This window comes from Pogoniulus pusillus, chromosome 21 (assembly GCF_015220805.1).
Source record: "Pogoniulus pusillus isolate bPogPus1 chromosome 21, bPogPus1.pri, whole genome shotgun sequence".
NCBI lineage: Eukaryota > Metazoa > Chordata > Aves > Piciformes > Lybiidae > Pogoniulus > Pogoniulus pusillus.
In genome coordinates this window covers 4,068,378-4,089,902 of record NC_087284.1, presented here as the reverse complement: position 1 = coordinate 4,089,902, position 21,525 = coordinate 4,068,378, and the positions used below count along the sequence as shown (strand labels likewise).

General features: G+C 48.5%; 1 protein-coding gene across 4 annotated transcripts in view; it reads right to left on the bottom strand.

The window, feature by feature from the left end:
* The window catches only part of CTNND2 (catenin delta 2), a 704,219-nt gene that overhangs the window by 41,284 nt on the left and 641,410 nt on the right, over positions 1-21,525 (bottom strand). For all 4 annotated transcript variants that reach the window (XM_064160790.1, XM_064160789.1, XM_064160792.1 and 1 more), the window contains 2 exons: positions 10,754-10,964; positions 4,985-5,069 (listed from right to left, as the gene is read on the bottom strand). In XM_064160790.1, coding sequence (XP_064016860.1) covers positions 4,985-5,069; positions 10,754-10,964 — 296 coding nt within the window. The remainder of the gene's footprint in view (positions 1-4,984; positions 5,070-10,753; positions 10,965-21,525) is intronic.

Here is a 21,525-nt window from a genome sequence, read left to right as displayed (position 1 = left end):
AGAGCCAATGGCATCCTGGCCTGCATCAGGAGCAGTGTGGGCAGCAGGACAAGGGAGGTTATTCTTCCCCTGTACTCAGCACTGGTCAGGCCACACCTTGAGTGCTGTGTCCAGTTCTGGGCTCCTCAATTCAAGAGAGATGTTGAGGTGCTGGAACATGTCCAGAGAAGGGCAACAAAGCTGGTGAGGGGCCTGGAGCACAAATCCTATGAGGAGAGGTTGAGGGAGCTGGGGGTGTGCAGCCTGGAGAAGAGGAGGCTCTGGGGTGATCTTATTACTGTCTACAACTACCTGAAGGGGCATTGTAGCCAGGTGGGGGGTGGCCAGCAATAGAACAAGGGGACACAGTCTCAAGTTGTGCCAGGGTAGGTATAGGCTGGATGTTAGGAAGAAGTTCTTCACAGAGAGAGTGATTGGCATTGGAATGGGCTGCCCAGGGAGGTGGTGGAGGCACCGTCCTTGGGGGTCTTCAAGCAAAGCCTGGATGAGGCACTTAGTGCCATGGTCTAGTTGATTGGTTAGGGCTGGGTGCTAGGTTAGACTGGATGATGTTGGAGGTCTCTTCCAACCTGCTTGATTCTATGATTCTATGATTCTATGATTTGCAGAGCTTTATAGGTGAAAACTGTGACAGCAAAGCCGGTGCCGTCTCCTCCTTGAGCCTATATCTCAGGCTGTGAGCAGTTAGACATCCATCCATCCTTAGCCTTAGCTAGAAAAGCTACAGTCTACACCTCAGCATGACTTTCAGGGAATGAAAACCTGAAAAGCAACCAACAGCTCAAAGTATGCAGCTCCTCTTGTAGCAGCTATTAATAAATGGGCACAATGTTTTTGCTCCAGTGAGCTGAAAGCAACACATGGAACTTCAGTCCTTAGTCTTGGGAATCCCAGATCTTGGATGTGGCAGATCAGTGAGCCTGTCTCCCCAGTGAAGTTCACCTGGATGCAGAACTTTCAGCTCTTGCTTTTGTAGCCTTAGAGAAAGGACCTATGAAATCAGCAGGCCTTCTCATTGCTTCACTGGGAGCAAGATGAGTCCACTCTAGAGAAGTTCTTCAGCACCAGAACTCTGAGCTGTGGGAGTGACATTGCTTGCAGAGTTTGTTCTGTCCATCTGCTCTGCCCTTCTGTTTAAACACAGCATATGGAGTAGCCTGAAACTCTTTTTTTCCAGACACACTTCTATCTCTAGCTTAATTTGGCTTACTAAATTTAATTTTCTGTGTCTCCCACCACGATGACTTGTGGAATAATTTTGCATTTGTCAGGACAAAAAAAAAAGATGGATAGGGCTGTGATATTTGTGTGGTCACAGGATACTGTTTGTGTTCTTAGCATCAGTAAGTTTGCAGATGACACCAAGCTAGGAGCAGGTGTGGAGCTGTTGGAGGGTAGGATTGCCCTGCAGAGGGACCTGGACAGGCTGGATGGGTGGGCAGAGGCCAATGGGATTAGATTGAACAAGGCCAAGTGCAGGGTTCTGCACTTTGGCCACAACAACCCCAAGCAGTGCTACAGGCTGGGGACTGAGTGGCTGAGAGCAGCCAGGCAGAGAGGGACCTGGGGGTGCTGGGAGAGAGGAGCTGAAGATGAGGCAGCAGTGTGCCCAGGTGGGCAGCAGAGCCAATGGTATCTTTGCCTGCATCAGGAGCAGTGTGGCCAGCAGGACAAGGGAGGTTATTCTGTCCCTGTACTCAGCACTGGTCAGGCCACACCTTGAGTGTGCTAGGTTGGACTGCATGATATTGGAGGTCTCTTCCAACCTTGTTGACTCTATTATTGTGATTCTGTGATTACAACCTTGAGCCAGGGCACACTGCTTGAACTGGACAATGAAGTTAGAACTACATCACTGCAGCTGCTGCTGTGTTTCTTGTCATCAGATGGCCCAGGCAATGTCAGTCAGAGACCGAGCAGCACCATGACATCTATGCATGGTGCTGTTCTTCTCAAGGAACACAGCTGAAGTTGGCACTTTGGTAGCTCTTAAATTTGGGCTGTTTTTCTGACACTGTCCTCAGAAGCTGCTGTATAGTTACACTGTATAGGCATATTAATTATTATATAGCCTTGATTAAAGCTGAAAAGCTTGCACACCCGTGACAGGATTGGAACTCACGGGAAGCACTGCATATCTCCTGCTAAAAGCAGCCCTGCTACTGGCAACAGGTGTGGGGTTAGTTTCTGACTCCTGCAGCTCTTTCCACATCACAGACAGAAGTTCATCCTGACAGTGAGAAATTGGTGCCTTTGAATCATAGAACTGGTTCAAAGAATCAAAGAATCACAGAATCAGCCAGGTTGTAAGAGACCTCCAACATCAGTCAGTTCAACCTAGCACCCAGCCCTGGCCAATCAACCAGACCATGGCACTAAGTGCCTCAGCCAGGCTTTGCTTCCACACCTCCAGGGACAGCAGCTCCACCACCTCCCTGGGCAGCCCATTCCAATGTCAATCACTCTCTCTACCAACAACTTCCTCCTAACATCCAGCCTAGACCTCCCCTGCCACAACTTGAGACTGTGTCCCCTTGTTCTGTTGATGGTTGCCTGGCAGAAGAGACCAACCCCACCTGGCTACAGCCTCCCTTCAGACAGTAGTAGACAGCAATGAGCTCTGCCCTGAGCCTCCTCTTCTGCAGGCTGCACACCCCCAGCTCCCTCAGCCTCTCCTCACAGGGCTGTGCTCCAGGCCTCTCACCAGCCTTGCTGTCCTACTCTGGACATGTTCCAGTATCTGAACATCTCTGTTGGAGAGCCCAGAACTGGACACAGTACTCAAGGTGTGGCCTGACCAGTGCTGAGCACAGGGGCAGAATAACCTCCCGTGTCCTGCTGGCCACACTGCTCCTGATGCAGGCCAGGATGCCATTGGCTCCCTTGGCCACCTGGGCACACTGCTGGCTCGTCTTCAGCTACTCTCTACCAGCACTTCCAGGCCCCTTTCTTCCTGGCTGCTCTCAGCCACTCTGTCCCCAGCCTGTAGTGCTGCTTGGGGTTGTTGTGGCCAAAGTGTAGAACCCTGCACTTGGCCTTGTTCAATCTCATCCCATTGCCTCTGCCCACCCATCCAGCCTGTCTATGTTCCTCTGCAGGGGACTACCCTCCAACAGCTCCACATCTGCTCCTAGCTTGGTGCCATCTGCAAACTTACTGTTTCTCAGAGCAAAGTGCACTTGGAGCTTGGAAAGCCAAGCAGAGCCTGGGCTGCCTCAGGAGAAATGTGGCCAGCAGGTGGAGGGAGGTCATTCTTCCCCTCTACTGCGCTCTGCTGAGATCCCTCCCAGAGTGCTGCATCCAGTTCTGGAGCCACTTCTACAAGAAGGATTTGGACATGCAGGAGCATGTCCAGAGAAGAGCCACTGGGATGCTCAGAGGGCTGAAGCACTTCTCCTATGAGCACAGACTGAAAGAGTTGGGGCTGTGCAGGCTGGAGAAGAGGAGGCTCCCAGATGACCTTCTTGTGGCCTTCCAGGATCTGAAGGGGGCCTACAGAAAAGCTGGGGAGGGACTTTTTAGGCTTCAAGGGAGTGACAGGACTGGGGGGAATGGAGCAAAGCTGGAGGTGGGGGATTCAGAGTGGATTGAGGAGGAAGTTCTTCAGCATGAGAGTGGTGAGAGGCTGTGGTTGAGGCCCTATTCCTAGAGGTATTTAGGCCAGGCTGGATGAGGCTGTGGCCAGCCTGATCTAGGGTAGGTTGTCCCTGGGCAAGGCAGGGGGGTTGGAACTGGCTGATCCTTGTGGTCCCTTCCAACTCTGACTGATTCTGTGATTCCATTATTGAGACAAAGTAAAGATTGCATTGATGTAGTAGTGACCTTTAGTAGTGTAGTAGTCACCTTTATGTGACTACTAATATCATACAACCTTCTCCTAATTTTCCTAGCAGTGGAAACAGGCTGTCTGAAAACCAAGCTGATGATGCTAATGTCTGCCAGCTGATTTGAATTGATGCTATCAAGTTTCAGCAGAGCTCCACATGTATCACAGTATCACAGTATCATCAGGGTTGGAAGAGACCTCACAGATCATCAAGTCCAACCCTTTACCACAGAGCTCAAGGCCAGACCATGGCACCAAGTGCCACGTCCAGTCCTGCCTTGAACAGCTCCAGGGACGGCGACTCCACCACCTCCCCGGGCAGCCCATTCCAGTGTCCAATGACTCTCTCAGGGAAGAACTTTCTCCTCACCTCCAGCCTAAATCTCCCCTGGCACAGCCTGAGGCTGTGTCCTCTCGTTCTGGTGCTGGCCACCTGAGAGAAGAGAGCAACCTCCTCCTGGCCACAACCTCCCCTCAGGTAGTTGTAGACAGCAATGAGGTCTCCCCTGAGCCTCCTCTTCTCCAGGCTAACCAATCCCAGCTCCCTCAGCCTCTCCTCGTAGGGCTGTGCTCAAGGCCTCTCCCCAGCCTCGTTGCCCTTCTCTGGACACGCTCAAGCATCTCAATGTCCCTCCTAAACTGGGGGGCCCAGAACTGAACACAGCACTCAAGGTGTGGTCTAACCAGTGCAGAGTACAGGGGCAGAATGACCTCCCTGCTCTTGCTGACCACAGCATTCCTGATGTAACTGATCCCTAAGTACCACTCCTTCAGCAGGGAGGTGTGAGATGGAAAGGCAGAGTGGGAGAGCTTGCCGAAGTTTGTTGTATGAAGAGGGGACTTCACTCTCTATGGCTTAGCTCTCTGAGGCTCAGCTCCAGCACTTTTTGTATCAATTATGTTGAAAAATCGAATTCAAATCCCCTTCTTCACTATCTCACTGATTTTCAAAAGACCTTTCTCTTTCAGTGGTAAAAATGAGAGATAAAACATAGCCCCCAGTGTCTGAAATGTCAAACTCTTAGGTGAATTTACAGTCCTATGCCTTTTCTTTTGTGGTCTAAAGTCTCTCAGCCCCCAGATTTGGGTCACAATAGGAAAGATGATAAGATTTTGGAAACCAAACCAAACCAAACAAACCAAAAACCCAAGCCTTACCTTCTTGTAGAGACTTCTCAGGTCTCTGTACTGCCACATACTATTGAGGACCTGAGATGCTGCTTTCACCACTTTTGGCGAATGCCTGTCACGCAGATGTATTAGGAAGGAGGGGAGAGAGAGAGAAAGAAAAAGTGAGAGAGAGACCATTAAAGACAAGCTGCATTCACCCCCATTTTCAAAAGCATTTCTAAGGGTTTAAACTGCTAATTCAGTGTGTTTCAAAGACATTTAGTTGGCCTCTTGGAGAGCAATGTGCTTTTAGGCAAGGACAATGTGTGCTAGTTCTGTAGTACTACTTATTCAGAGAGGAGCAAAATGTGTGTTCCTCACCATACTGAGCACAAGGATTCATGCTAAGGGGAATGGGAGAGGTAGCAACTGGCATAATTGTTGGAGGCCAAACTGGTATTGCCCATGTCTAAGAAAACCTCCTGGCTACAACTTTGGGCATAAAGGACTAGAGCCAGAGCTTCTTTCTCTAGCATCTACCAAACTTTAGTTCTTCACAGTATGCTGAATGCATGAAGTGTCTTCACAATGGCCAAAAGGAACACTTTGTAGGGGTGGTAAGAGCTGTTTTGATGTGTAGAGCCAAGATGCAAGGATACAATGCATTACCAAAAGGTCATCACCAATTTCCCTAGGAATCCAAATTAGGACTTGCAGCTTGCTCACACCATTGGCCCTCAGAGATGGCAAGGCAAGGTCATGTTGAAAATCCTATGGAACCTCACAGGGGCTTTCCCTTCAGAAAGGTTTTGAAAGAAGCATTAAGCTATTGTTACAATCAGAGGCAAAGACACATTGCTCTTGGGACAGGTAACTGGCAAAAAAGGTGTCTAAAAAATAAATTAGCTGAGACTCTTCATCTTAGTGAAGCTGAGTTAAACAGAAAAGGCTTCAGAAGACACATGGCTCACTGGCAAAGCACACACTGTGCTGCACACATAAAGCAGCGGTGCGCTTGCGAAAGCCCAAGTCTGAGAACTGATGGAGCTCAGGGCAGTACTGGGAGGGGATTCTGTGTTTTACTCAGAAAAGCCACATGGATTGCCAAACACACAGAAACCAGAAGACCAACAGCATATGCCACTGGCTTCTGCAGGAAGTCTTCTCAGGGGTCAGGCTCTGGTGCACCAGGACTGGTGGTAGGCTGACGCTGAAACTGACCAAAGCAATGCTCATGACACGCCTGATCCAAGCAACTTAGACAGTGTTTTCCTACCAATTTATTTGGTGCTTTTTTTTTTAAACCCTTTCCTTCCATGTCTCACTCAGAAGACAGCAGTGGTGGGTAATATGTGAATAAACAGGAATTTGGTTAAGCTCATTCAAGAGTAATTGCTTTTTTTTTTGTAGTCCCAACTGCACTGGGTAGCGGAGCACTGGGAGCATGGAAAATAACTGTGCCACCCAAACTGTGAGCACTGAGGAGATAAAGAAACTTGTAAAGTCAGCCTGGGCTTGGCTGATGTGACCTTATGAATACCAGTTCACTTGTGTGCTTGACCACACTCCAAAGGCTGGCAGGGCTACCTCAATGCTGCTGCCACCGACACATACCAGTGTGCACAGCCTCGTATCCTGCTCCTGCAGAAGCAGATGCTTCACACTGGGTTAAGACAAATCCACATTGAAGTGTTTTACTGCACTGATCTGAGCAGGTCAGAATTCTCCATCAGCCCCAACAACCAGCAGTTTTCATTTTTAAACAGTGGTTTCAAAAACCAAACCTATAAAAACCCAAACCAAACCTATAAAAACCCAAACCAAACCTATAAAAACCCAAACCAAAGCTCTAGTGCACAGTGCTGACATTTCTGAATGCTGAACAATCCCTTTCACTTAAGATGGGCATTGGTAGCACTGTGTAATGACAGCTTTTCATTTTCTAGGACTGTGCAGCTCTGCAACAGCAGTAACACAGGACCATGACTAAAAGAAGTTGAGAGGAGGGATATATTATGATGTGGGAGGGCATTTGGGAAGTGCTCAGCATTACTTGGGCTACTTTCATTCAGTATAGATATGTCTTCTAAAAGAAGCTGAGAGGAGTGATATATGATGTGGGAGGGCATTTGGGAAGTGCTCAGCATTACCTGGGCTACTTTCATTCAGCATAGATATGTTTTCTAAAAGAAGCTGAGAGGAGGGATATATGATGTGGGAGGGCATTTGGGAAGCACTAAGCATCACCTGGGCTACTTTCATTCAGCATAGATAAGTCTTCTAAAAGAAGCTGAGAGGAGGGATATATGATGTGGGAGGGCATTTTGGAAGGACTCAGCATTACCTGGGCTACTTTCACTCAGCATAGATATGGCTTCTAAAAGAAGCTGAGAGGAGGGATATATGATGTGGGAGGGCATTTTGGAAGGACTCAGCATTACCTGGGCTAAATACTTTCATTCAGCATAGATAAGTCTTCTAAAAGAAGTTAAGAAGAGGAATATATGATGTGGGAGGGCATTTGGGAAGTACTCAGCATTACCTGGGCTAAATACTTTCATTCAGCATAGATAAGTCTTCTAAAAGAAGTTAAGAAGAGGAATATATGACGTGGGAGGGCATTTGGGAAGGACTCAGCATCACCTGGGCTAAATACTTTCATTCAGCATAGATAAGCCTTCTAAAAGAAGTTAAGAGGAGGAATATATGATGTGGGAGGGCATTTGGGAAGGACTCAGCATCACCTGGGCTAAATACTTTCATTCAGCATAGATAAGCCTTCTAAAAGAAGTTAAGAGGAGGAATATATGACGTGGGAGGGCATTTGGGAAGGACTCAGCATCACCTGGGCTAAATACTTTCATTCAGCATAGATAAGCCTTCTAAAAGAAGTTAAGAGGAGGAATATATGATGTGGGAGGGCATTTGGGAAGGACTCAGCATCACCTGGGCTAAATAGTTTCATGCAACACGCATATGTCTTTCACAGTTAGGAGTGATACTTAGGGAATTATACCTTCACCTCTCCTCCTAAATCTTCCCATGACACTATGAAGATTTCAGACCAAACAGGTATTAATAATCTCTACTAGCTAATGAATAAGTAGACAAACACATTCTTCTGAGGAAAGACACGTTCAGCTCAAGAAACATGGACATGAACATGCTTGCAATTTTCTGTACATCTGATCTAGAAAGGATTAAAAAAAACAAATGAAATAGATTTAGTATCAACAAAAAAATCAGATGGAACTATGAGGTGCACCCAAGGGTGCTGAGAGAACTGGCTGATGTTATCGCTCTGCCACACTCCATCATCTTTGCCAAATCATGGCAGGCAGGAGGGGTACCTGAGGACTGGAGCAGAGCCAATGGCACCCCAGTCTTCAAAAAGGGCAAGAAAGAGGTTCCAGGAAACTACAGACCAGGCAGCCTCACCTCCATCCCTGGAAAACTGATGGAGCGGCTCCTGCTGGAGGGCAACTCAAGGCACTTGGAAGAGAAGGCTATCAGGAGTATCAGGATTTACCAAGGGGAAGTGATGCTTGACTAACCTGATAGGATTCTATGATGCCATAACTGAATGGATAGATTGAGGAAAACCAGTGGATGTAGTCTACCTTGACCTTAGCAAGGCCTTTGACACCATCTCCCATGGCATTTTAGTGAGCAAGCTGAGGAAGTGTGGGATAGAAGAGCAGGCAGTGAGGTGGGTTAGGAACTGGCTGCAAGATAGAGTTCAGAGGGTGGTGATCAATGGTGCCAGGTCCAGCTGGAGAGCTGTGACCAGTGGTATCCCCCAGGGATCACTGCTGGGGACAGTCCTGCTCAACATCTTTATCAGTGACATTGATGAGGGCACAGACAGACAGAGACTGCTCAGCAAGCTGGGAGGCTTGGCTGATGCAGCTGAAGGCTGTGAGGCCATCCAGAGAGACCTGGACACACTGAGAGCTGGGCACAGAGGAACCAGATGAGGTTCAACAAGGACAATAATAAATTGCACCAGCACAGGCTGGGAGGTGATCTGCTGGAAAGCAGCCCTGTGGAGAAGGACCTGGGGGTGCTGGTGGCTAACATCCATGGCACAGCAATGTGCCCTTGTGGCCAAGAAGGCCAATGGCATCCTGGGGTGCATCAGGAAGAGTGTGTCCAGCAGATCAAGGGAGATTCTCCTCCCCCTACTCTGCCCTGCTGAGACCTCAGCTTGAATACTGCCTTTGGTTTTGAGCTCCCCAGTTGAAGAGGGACAGGGATCTGCTGGAGAGGGTCCAGTGGGGGGCTATGAGGATGATTAGGGGACTGGAGGGCACTGCCTTATGAGGAGAGGCTGAGGGACCTGGGGCTGTTTAGTCTGGAGAGGAGAAGACTGAGAGAGGATTTGATAAATGTTTATAAGTATCTGAGGGCTGCCAGGAGCAGGGGACAGGCTCTGCTCACTGCTCCCTGGGATAGGACAAGGAGCAATGGGTGTAAGCTGCAGCACAGGAGGTTCTGCCTCAACACAAGGGGGAACTTCTTTACTGTAAGGGTCCCAGAGCACTGGCACAGGCTGCCCAGAGAGGTTGTGGAGTCTCCTTCTCTGGAGCCTTTCAAGGCCTGTCTGGATGTGTTCCTCTGTGACCTGTGCTAGATTGTGTGGTCCTGCTCTGGCAGGGAGGTTGGGCTGGATGATCTCCTTGTGTCCCTTCCAACCCCTATCATCCTGTGAGCCTGTAAATTGGCAGAGCATTGGGGAGCTCCCACAACTGGTATCACCAACTTTGTCATCCTACTACTTCATACTCCTTATCATTAGAATGTGAGAATGTTTCAATAAATGAATTTAGTATGAAAAGGGTGAAAATGGGGGGGGGGGGGGAATGTGATCAAATTATACTGGCAGTGCTCCAATCACATAGGTGAGCATAAGTTCTCATCCCAAAACTTAAGGTGCATAAATCTTTCCTTCAGGTTGTGGCCTGGCTTTGTGGGGCTCTTTTAGAGCTCCGATGCTGCAGTAGGCTGTGTGATGACAGCTTCGAGTAGGTGGACTGATGGGTTTTATACACTGTAGTGAAGGCTTTTTGTGTTCAAAATGCCACAGTCCCACTGCACTATACTTCTGCAGGCTGACAAGCATGAGAACCAGGCAAAAGAGGGAAAAAGAGCGAACTCTTCCTGAAAAATGTGCATGTAGGATAACAAACAAGATGAAACCAGAGCTGCTCTGAAAATGCCACAGTCATCTGTAGGATGTTCACATGTTTTGGTGCCTCTCAAAGTAGCCTGCAGGGATGCTAATATTCTCTCAGAAGCAAGGTGTTAGAAAAACACGTGGATCCACTTGTCTACTGTGCCCCCACCTGAACAGCAAGCTTCTGGCAGGGAAAAGGCTGCTGTGAAGAGGGACAGTGACTTTATGTTCTTCACTCCTAGAGCAAGAAGAGTAATACCGTAACTGCTGTGACGTCCCTTCCTTCCACAGGGTCTGTCCACCTGCGCATCACCCTTCCTGCAGGGTGCAATCCAACAGGTCTGGTCCCTAATGCTTATCAGAATCTTCTGGAAATGCTTAGAGGTAGCAGCTACTGTAGGCAGTTACTGTTGCTTACACTGCATATGCAGTGCACTCCACGCACTGCTGGTAGCATGTCCATAACAAACCCCAGCAGGTACCTTTGCGGTTGGTGTTGTCTCTTTCTTGTCACCTTTCCCCCTGGGAATGCACAGCTAAAGAATTCAACTCCTGACCGCACAGAGGAGGGCAAACACATTCAGAACTAGTGACAACTACTGGGGATGTTAAAAAGGTGCAAGGTGATTTGCAAAACGTACTTGTCTCCTTTACTCTTAGATATGCCAACCAGTTTCTCAATGCCGCCTGCGTCTCGTAAGGCCTTGGCATTCTCCATGTTTTTAGTGATGACTTCATGCAGGGTGCAGCAAATGGCAGTGACGGTGTCATCGGACATGGCCTTGCTCGCTGAGCTGCTGCTGTTGTTAGCGCCTGGCAGCCGATGGACCAGATCCCTCATGGCATACTTGCCTTTGTTGAAAGAAAACGAAGGGAAGAATTCAGAAGATACAGCAATAAAGGGTGAGGGAGAAGCACAGGGGAAACACACAAGAGCATTGGCACCATTGGGAGAGCTGCAGCTGACCTCGTGCGCTACTGACAGCGCTCTGGGGCAAGCCACATTGGCTTGGGTTCAAAGGCAGGTTCCCAGAGACTCTAATAAATTTAGTAGACCCAATGACAATTTATAGAATTTATAGAGTGCCCTCCCCTCTTCCCCCTCCTTTTCCCAAAAGACAGGGAGAGAGATAAAGGTAGGGACACCCAAATAAATCAATCTCACTCGATTGGGAAGTTAAAAAAGGAAAAGTTTAACAATAACTTAGAAAAGGTATTGGAGGTAGGGGAGTTTACAAAGGATAAGGAAGGGACAACAGCAAAATACAACAAGGGATGGATACAACCCGAGTAATGTGATGGTGTCTCTGCCTCGTGGCTGCCACGTGGTGTGCTGGTATGCAGTATGGGTGTGTGTCAAGAGGTAGCGCAGGAAAAGAGGATGAGGAGCAGGAAGTGCTCCTCTTTTATAGCACAGGAAGTGGGGGGAGTGGGCTAACCATCACCTGGAGTGTGGCCCACCCCTGGGGAGGGGCCAAGACCCCTAGGGTCAGGTTCAGGGTTACTCCCCCAGGAGTGTTAACCCTATACACACATTCATACGATTGCATGTTCAAGCAGTTCAGGTATTAGTGACCAGCGACATCGCCAGACTGCATCAGTTGGGAGGTACTGATCGGTCCCTCCCAGTTAGAAAACTGCATCAGAATTACACTCCTCAGGTAGTCTTCAGCCATCTTATCACAGAATCATACAATCAAGCAGGTTGGAAAAGACCTTCGAGATCATCCAGTCCAACCTAGCACCCAGCCCTGGCCAATCAAACAGACCATGGCACTAAGTGCCTCATCCAGGCTTTGCTTCAACACCTCCAGGGACAGTGACTCCACCACCTCCCTGGGCAGCCCATTCCAATGCCAATCACTCTCTCTGCCAACAACTTCCTCCTAACATCCAGCCTATACTTCCCCCAGCACAACCTGAGGCTGTGTCCCCTTGTTCTGTTGCTGGTTGCCTGGCAGAAGAGACCAACCCCACCTGTCTACAACCTCCCTTCAGGTAGTTGTAGACAGCAATGAGGTATCACAGTATCACAGTATCACCAAGGTTGGAAGAGACCTCACAGATCATCAAGTCCAACCCTTTACCACAGAGCTCAGGGCCAGACCATGGCACCAAGTGCCACATCCAATCCTGCCTTGAACAGCTCCAGGGACGGCGACTCCACCACCTCCCCGGGCAGCCCATTCCAGTGTCCAATGACTCTCTCAGGGAAGAACTTTCTCCTCATCTCCAGCCTAAATTTCCCCTGGCACAGCCTGAGGCTGTGTCCTCTTGTTCTGGTGCTGGCCACCTGAGAGAAGAGAGCAACCTCCTCCTGGCCACAACCACCCCTCAGGTAGTTGTAGACAGCAATAAGGTCTGCCCTGAGCCTCCTCTTCTCCAGGCTAACCAATCCCAGCTCCCTCAGCCTCTCCTCGTAGGGCTGTGCTCAAGGCCTCTCCCCAGCCTCGTTGCCCTTCTCTGGACACGCTCAAGCATCTAGGGCTCTTACCAGCTTTGTTGCCCTTCTAATTTCCAGTCTCACTATATACTGACAGTCAATCTGATCTCCTTCCTACCACCAGTTCTGACTGGATAGGGCTGGGTGCTAAGTTGGACTGGATGAGCTTGGAGGTCTCTTCCAACTTGGCTGATTCTATGATTCTCTCTACATATTCACAGTCAGTCTAATTTTCTTCCTACCACCAGCTGTCTGCCTGGTCTCTTTGCAACTCACTCCTTGTTTATGCCTCACAGGCATGGAAGACAAGATTGGCAGCTTCGCGAGTGGCCTAATCGCCCCAGTGGTGGATGTATTAGCAATGCTGACAAGCAAACATGTGAGTACCCTTCTTGAAGTCAAATTAAGGCAATATATTTCCATCTAAACAACTCTGAATGAATTTCTTTTTCAACCCCATTTTGACCCAGAATTTCCTTGATATTTCTGTTTTATTTGCTAACTGCAGCAGCATTGTTCTTACTTATGCTCTTATTCAACCTATGTATGAAGGAAAAGGCAAGGCAGTGTTTGTTCATAGAATCATAGAATCATAGAATCAGCCAGGATGGAAGAGACCTCCAAGCTCAGCCAGTCCAACCTAGCACCCAGCCCTAGCCAGTCAACCAGACCATGGCACTAAGTGCCTCAGCCAGGCTTTGCTTCAACACCTCCAGGGACAGCAACTCCACCACCTCCCTGGGCAGCCCATTCCAATGCCAATCACTCTCTCTGACAACAACTTCCTCCTAACATCCAGCCTATACCTCCCCTGGCACAACTTGAGACTGTGTCCCCTTGTTCTATTGCTGGTTGCCTGGGAGAAGAGGCCACCCCCCCACCTGGCTACAGCCTCCCTTCAGGTAGTTGTAGACAGTAATAAGATCAGCCCTGAGCCTCCTCTTCTCCAGGCTAAACAGCCCCAGCTCCCTCAACCTCTCCTCATAGGATTTGTGCTCCAGGCCCCTCACCAGCTTTGTTATGCAATTAGAATACCTTTCCCCCTTTCCTTTGCCTCCAGGCTACATCGTACCCTTAGCAGAATGAAACAATAATGGGAAAGGCCAAATATATGCACCAAGGTAACCTGAAAAGTACTGCAACGTGCAGAGCTTAGCAGGTCCTCATCTCCCCTCACACAGCTCTGCTGGAAAGCAGTCCTCTGGAGAGGGACCTGGGGGTGCTGGTGGCTAACAAGTTACCCATGGCACTGCAATGTGCCCTTGTGGCCAAGAAGGCCAATGGCATCCTGGGCTGCATTAGGCAGAGTGTGTCCAGCAGATCAAGGGAGGTTCTCCTGCCCCTCTCCTCTGCCCTGCTGAGACCTCAGCTTGAATACTGTGTTCAGTTTTGGGCTCCCCAGTTCAAGAGGGACAGGGATCTGCTGGAGAGGGTCCAGTGGAGGACTAGGAGGATGATGAGGGGACAGGAGGGCACTGCCTTGTGAGGAGAGGCTGAGGGACCTGGGGCTGCTTAGTCTGGAGAAGAGAAGGCTGAGAGGGGATTTGATAAATGTTTATAAGTATCTGAGGGCTGCCAGGAGCAGGGGACAGGCTCTGCTCACTGCTCCCTGGCATAGGACAAGGAGCAATGGGTGTAAGCTGCAGCACAGGAGGTTCTGCCTCAACACAAGGGGGAACTTCTTGACTGTAAGGGTCCCAGAGCACTGGCACAGGCTGCCCAGAGAGGTTGTGGAGTCTCCTGTCTGGAGCCTTTCAAGGCCTGTCTGGATGTGTTCCTCTGTGATCTGTGTTAGATAGGATTGTCCTGCTCTGGCAGGGGGTTGGACTCAATGCTCTCCTTGGGTTCCTTCCAACCCCTAACATCCTGTGAGCCTGGGATATTGTGAACTCAGAACTTGTCATTATAAATATAACCTGTATCGGTTATTCAAAACACTGCAGTGGATGTAAGGCCAACACTGTTGTTAGTTGTGGAACAGCATTCTCTAAGGATCAGCAGAAGGCTGATTCTCTACTACCCACAACAATTTAACTGCCATCCTAATTGCTTCTTAGACTTTATTGCTCACAGAGGACACAAGCTCTTCAACAGATCTCAGCTGTACTGACCAGAAAGGGAGTCCTTTTGACAGCTATTGCTGTCATACATTGGAGGGAGTTACTTTACACAACACTAAACTTGGCACTGAAAATCTCCTACAAGAAAGGTGCATTGGATTTTTAATATAATCACATGGAGCTGAAGTCACAGAATAGAAATTCTGTTCATTAAGGGGACTGTTTAGGCTGTCAGGGAGTGACAGGACAGGGGGGGAATGGAGCAAAGCTGGAGGTGGGGAGAATCAGAGTGGAGGTGAGGAGGAAGTTGCTGAGCATGAGAGTGGTGAGAGGCTGGAATGGGTTGCCCAGGGAGGTGGTTGAGGCTCCATGGCTGGAGGTGTTTAAGGCCAGGCTGGCTGAGGCTGTGTGCAGCCTGATCTAGGGTAGGGTGTCCCTGGGCATGGCAGGGGGGTTGGAACTGGCTGATCCTTGTGGTCCCTTCCAACCCTGACTGATTCTATGACTCTGTGATCTTAAAGTCTATGAAAATGTATTTTCTGTGGATTTAGTACTTTGAACACCTTGTTAGCTCTGTGAAAATATATTCAGCATGAGAAAACCTCCTGCCTTAGCCATTAAAAAGATGAGTCCTTAATTTGATTTGAAACAAGAGACTACAATGAAAAAAAGCAGTAGATTTGCTTTAATAGGGAATTAAGTCATAAAAGTTAAGAGGATCACTGTACTGCAGAAAACACTCCACACTAACTTGCTTGTATACTGAATGTGTTTTCTGCAGCTACACCTGTAGTTAGCTAACTACCTGTACTACAGTCACAGAAACCATTCCAGGTCACTGCTCTTATCTCAGCTATGTGTTCCTGCTGCTTCACAGCAGGCATGAAGAAGAGAGGAGTTATATTTTCTAGCAGTAACTATTCCTGCTCTTAGAGAGGTGTAAGTGTGGAAAAGCACCAGTGAAGTACAGCTACTGCTACAGCAGCCCAACGCCGCTGGCAGCAGCTCTGGACCTGAGTAAGGCATTTGACTGTTCCACGGGACAGCCTGGTCACCAAGCTGGAAAAACACAGACTTGAGGGGTGGAGCACTGCTGGATAAGGAATTGGCTGGATGGTGGCATGCAGAGAGTGGTGATCAAGGACCTCATTGCTGTCTACAACTCCCTGAAGGGAGGCTGTAGCCAGGTGGGGTTGGGCTCTTCCCCCCAGGCAAGCAGCAACAGAAGAAGAGGACACAGCCTCAAGTTGTGCCGGGGGAGGTCTAGGCTGGATGTTAGGAGGAAGCTGTTGTCAGAGAGAGTGATTGGCATTGGAATGGGCTGCCCAGGGAGGTGGTGGAGTCACTGTGCCTGGAGGTGTTGAAGCAAAGCCTGAATGAGGCACTTAGTGCCATGGTCTAGTTGATTGGATAGGTTGGGTGCTAGGTTGGACTGGCTGATGTTGGAGATCTCTTCCAACCTGGTTGATTCTATGATTGTACTCTGTGAAATCTATTTTTTTGATCTGAGCAACTTTCCACATTTTAAGAGTCAAAGCATCTGATGACTTTAAAAAGGATTTCCATAATCTGATTAAGCATAAGCACTACCTTGACAAATTAAAAAATAAAACACATTTCTGTGCTCAATTTCACTCATAAAGAAGGGAAGACAGACATTATATAGCCATAATTGTCAAATTGTTCTGGAGTAGGTCTAGGCTGGATGTTAGGAGGAAGTTGTTGGCAGAGAGAGTGATTGGCATTGGAATGGGCTGCCCAGGGAGGTGGTGGAGTCACTGTCCCTGGAGGTGTTCAAGCAAAGCCTGGCTGAGGCACTTAGTGCCATGGTCTGGTTGACTGGATAGGGCTGGGGGATAGGTTGGACTGGATGATCTTGGAGCTCTCTTCCAACCTGGTTGATTCTCTGATTGTATGATTCTATGATACTGGGCAAGCAGCATATTGACCTCAGGTGGCATCTGATGGAGGGGAAATCCCTCTCTATGTTTGAATGTTTGCTAGTTATTAACAAGTTACTGTTTGATCATATTCCTAGAATGTCTTCCATAACCGTGTCAGATCCAAAACAACATTAAAATTAAGTGGCTGGGGATGGTGAGAGTTCAGAATACCCACCTGAACATGAGCCAGCAGTGTGCCCTGGTGGCCAAGAGAGCCAGTGGCATCCTGGCCTGCATCAGGAATGGTGTGGCCAGCAGGAGCAGGGAGGTCATTCTGCCCCTGTACTCTGCACTGTTCAGACCACACCTTGAGTACTGTGTTCAGTTCTGGGCCCCCCAGTTTAGGAGGGACATTGAGATGCTTGAGCGTGTCCAGAGAAGGGCGACGAGGCTGGGGAGAGGCCTTGAGCACAGCCCTATGAGGAGAGGCTGAGGGAGCTGGGATTGGTTAGCCTGGAGAAGAGGAGGCTCAGGGGAGACCTCATTGCTGTCTACAACTACCTGAGGGGAGGTTGTGGCCAGGAGGAGGTTGCTCTCTTCTCTCAGGTGGCCAGCACCAGAACAAGAGGACACAGCCTCAAGCTACACCAGGGGAAATTCAGGCTGGAGGTGAGGAGAAAGTTCTTCCCTGAGAGAGTCATTGGACACTGGAATGGGCTGCCCGGGGAGGTGGTGGAGTCGCCGTCCCTGGAGCTGTTCAAGGCAGGATTGGACATGGCACTTGGTGCCATGGTCTGGCCTTGAGCTCTGTGGTAAAGGGTTGGACTTGATGACCTGTGAGGTCTCTTCCAACCTTGGTGATACTGTGAGACTGTGAATTAATAAATTACATATTTGTATAGAATGTCATCTCACACCAATTCACTTCTCCCCTCCGCCACAACTGGCGCAGGCAGCAGAATCCCCTCCGCCACACATCGTCACTCATCTCTGAAAGGTAACTTTGGCAGATTGGCACATCTGTGAAATAGTTGTGACACGGTCCCTAGCTTGATAGGACAGGACTAGGAACATCAACCTATTGAAAACACAAGGAAACTCAAAGGGGTATTAATTCAAACTGAGAAGCTTGTCCTACAGGTAGAGCTTGGTCTAATAGAAGTAATGCATCACTCCATTTTTTCCCCCTCAGAGATGCTCATTAAGTCACGCTGTGCAGATAGAGTGCATCCATCACACGACAGCAGTGGCAGAAGTGCCACTGCTTTACTTGATAAATTGTTTATTTGTACACCATGCTTTCTCCTTTCAGATACCATTGGTTTAATCTCTAATTGACTATTGGCATTGAGGTAGCACCTGAAAACGCCCTTCAGGCTCCAGCTGTTGCTGTTCCTGAAGAACTCTGTCCCTTCTCTGAGCACTGGAAATCTTCTAGCACATATTGAGATACAACAGGAGGTCTGAGAGCTCACAGGAAAATTACTATGCTTAGAACAAGGGGTAGCAAACTCTGGATTTGGATTCACAAGAGCTATGAGGAGAGGCTGAGGGAGCTGGGGGTGTGCAGCCTGCAGGCTCAGGGCTGAGCTCATTGCTGTCTGCAGCTACCTGAAGGGAGGCTGTAGGCAGGTGGGGATTGGTCTCTTCTGCCAGGCAGGCAGCAACAGAATGAGGGGACACATCTGCTTCATAATATGTAGTCTCTAGCATAACTGACTGCACCTTATACTGCTTATCAAGAAACTCTAAGTCACAACAGTTTGTATACAGTAACTCTGCTTTCCCATTGCCTGGTAGCTTCTGGGCATAAGCTGTTGACAGAGGAAACTTATGAAATGCAAAGACAGTAGCTACTGTCAAACCCATATCATAGAAGCAACCAGGTTGGAAGAGACCTCTAAGATCATCCAGCATAGACCTCCCCTGGCACAACTTGAGACTGTGTCCTCTTCTTCTGTTGCTGCTTGCCTGGCAGAAGAGACCAACCCCACCTGGCTACAGCCTCCCTTCAGGGAGTTGTAGACAGCAATGAGCTCTGCCCTGAGCCTCCTCTTCTGCAGGCTGCACACCCCCAGCTCCCTCAGCCTCTCCTCACAGGGCTGTGCTCCAGGCCCCTCACCAGCTTTGTTGCCCTTCTTTGGACATGTTCCAGTATCTCAACATCTCTCTTGAATTGAGGAGCCCAGAACTGGACACAGCACTCAAGGTGTGGCCTGACCAGTGCTGAGTACAGTGGTAATTAATGGATTGTGATGCTGATCATCACAACAGGTCATTTTCTTGTTCTTTAGACCACTGTGCATGAAGAAGTACTGGAAGAGGAAAGTGGAAAAACCCCTCAGCACGACTAAAAACATGCACCCAACATGAGCATGACCACTTCTAGCAAGTGTCAGAGAACAGAATCATAGAATCATAGAATCAAGCAGGTTGGGAGAAAGCTCCAAGCTCAGCCAGTCCAACCTAGCACCCAGCCCTGGCCAATCAACCAGACCATGGCACTAAGTGTCTCCTACAGGCTTTGCTTGAACATCTCCAGAGAAGATCTTGTGCACAAACATTTGTGATCTCTAGCACTTCAGAGTAATTGCACATGAAGATGTTTCACTACAGGATGCTAAGTGACTACAGTACTGCAATTATCTCCATCACAAATTGTATAACCTCTGCAATTATTTGTAAGAGAATGAGTGCTGAGTTATCTTAGATGGGTTTGAGTAAGACCTCAAAACTCCTAGGCTGGAGCCAATCCTTCACCTGCTTCACATTAAGCCCAGCCTGCTAATTAAGTTAGGATAATGAATGTTTTGAGCTAAAGAACAATGACAGATTTAATTTGCTTGCAGGTTTATTGTAACATAAATGTTAAGACTCTGTGGAGAGAGTTTATTTTTGGAGAAGACAGAAAGCCTAAGAAAACATTGCATACTGTGCTAGTTTGAGCCTAGCTGGGATATTTTGGTGAGAGGAATTAGATGATAGACTGTGAAAAGGAAATAGTGGTGATGTCTGCTGCACTCATAGGCTTGCTGAGATGGGTAAGAACAAGAACACATAGGTAACAGAGCTTGCCCTCTGTCCTTAGGGCTGCACTTCTCTCTCTAACCTAACTTGCTGTCTGTGTGACTAATCCTTCTGCTTCCTAACCCCCCTGGCTGACCCTCCAAACTCACCTTGAACATAAGACAAAGACTGGGGTAGGGAAAGGGGTGGAAAGAAAGTGGAAGGGCGGTTGGGAGCCCCTCCTGGGGACTCAGGTTTCTGGGAGGGCTGTTGTGTTTCTGTATTGCCTTTTACCTTGTCTATTTCTGTCTATAACTGTATATAGTGTAACTATCTGCTTGTAAGTTGTGCTAAGCTGTAAATATAAGCTTCATTCAATTTCCAGAGCTGGCTGAGTCTAGTCTGGGTGATTTCCAAACCGGGGGGGGGGGTGGGGAACACCCAAACCATTGCACCCCCCCAGAAAAAAATGGCACACACTTTCCCACTTTTCCATCACCTCTGATGAGAGGCAGCAAGATTTCCAGACATCAGGTTGGCATTCTGTACAGACCAGGACAAAAAGGAACAGTATCTTTCCTGATGCATTGTACCCCATCTGTCATTCATTGCTTTTCCTTTTAAACCCTCTTTATTTTAAATCAAGAATTAGTGCAGCCACAGGTAGGGCAGCAATATACAGCCCTACAGGGAGCAGGAGGAGTCATCTTTTACAGTTTCAGGAACTCTCCTGCAGTGCTGAAAGCAGATGACTCACCAGTATCTGTGTTGCCAGTGGCAATTCAGATTTGCTTGTAGAAGAATCAAACATCTACAAGGGTTACCAATACAGAAGCTTTTATCTTGGAAAAAAAGATTACAAATCCTGGTTCTATATTTTGCAAGAGGAAGTTATGGCACAAGGTAAGAAGGGATAACAAAGGGATGGAAGAGCAGTATGTACAGAAGCTAGTAGCACTGGACAAAGACAAAAGAGAGGCATTTTGGGATTCTCACTCTGAACACACCTTGGGAAATCACAGCTGGGTGCAATGCAATCACTGCTTTTCAGCAAATTGCTTTCTCTGTGATCCTTCAGAGACTTCCTCTGCTGTAGCAGCCTTTTAACCCAGTCACCCTCCTCCTTCAACTTCTGTGCTTCCAGAAACCCTAACGTTTCCATTTTGTGCATTTTCTGCCTCCCTCTGGAGTCACCATCCCTGGAGGTGGTCAAGAAAAGCCTGGATGAGGCATTTAGTGCCATGGTCTAGATGACTGGATAGGGCTGGATGATAGGTTGGACTGGATGAGCTTGGAGGTCTCTTCCAGCCTGTTTGATTTTATGGTTCATCTTCTTTCCCCTGTTACACTATTGATACTCTTTCCCCTCGAGCTGTACACCCTCAGCCCTTTGGGTCTCATGGCTGTTTGAGCTGGATTTCTAGCTCAGACATAGCGGAGAGGTGAACATCCTAGGGACAGGCCACAGAATGGCAACAATGGATAAGTTAATACCATTTCATTGGAGCATCAAAAGCTTTATGTCTAGGAGCACAGCTTAGAATCATAGAGTCAGTCAGGGTTGGAAGGGACCACAAGGATCATCTAGTTTCAAACCCCCTGCCATGCCCAGGGACACCCTACCCTACATCAGGCTGCCCACAGCCTCAGCCAGCCTGGCTTTAAACACATCCAGCCATGAGGCCTCAACCACCTCCCTGGGCAACCCATTCCAGCCTCTCACCACTCTTATGCTGAACAACTTCCTCCTCATATCCAGGCTGAACCTACCCACCTCCAGCTTTGCTCCATTCCTTGGACCCTTGCTGCTTCTGCCGCTTCAGCTGCTCCCGCTGCTATCTTCACCTGCTGCTGCTTTGGCTGCTGCTGCTTTGCCACTGCTTGACCCCTTCCCCATCCTCCTTAAGGTTATTACATTTCTCTAGCAGTTTATTTCTCCTTATACTGTGGTATTTAAAGTATAAGAAATACAATTTCATTTCCCCCTGACTTTCCAAACAGAACTCCGTGTTGTAGTGAGT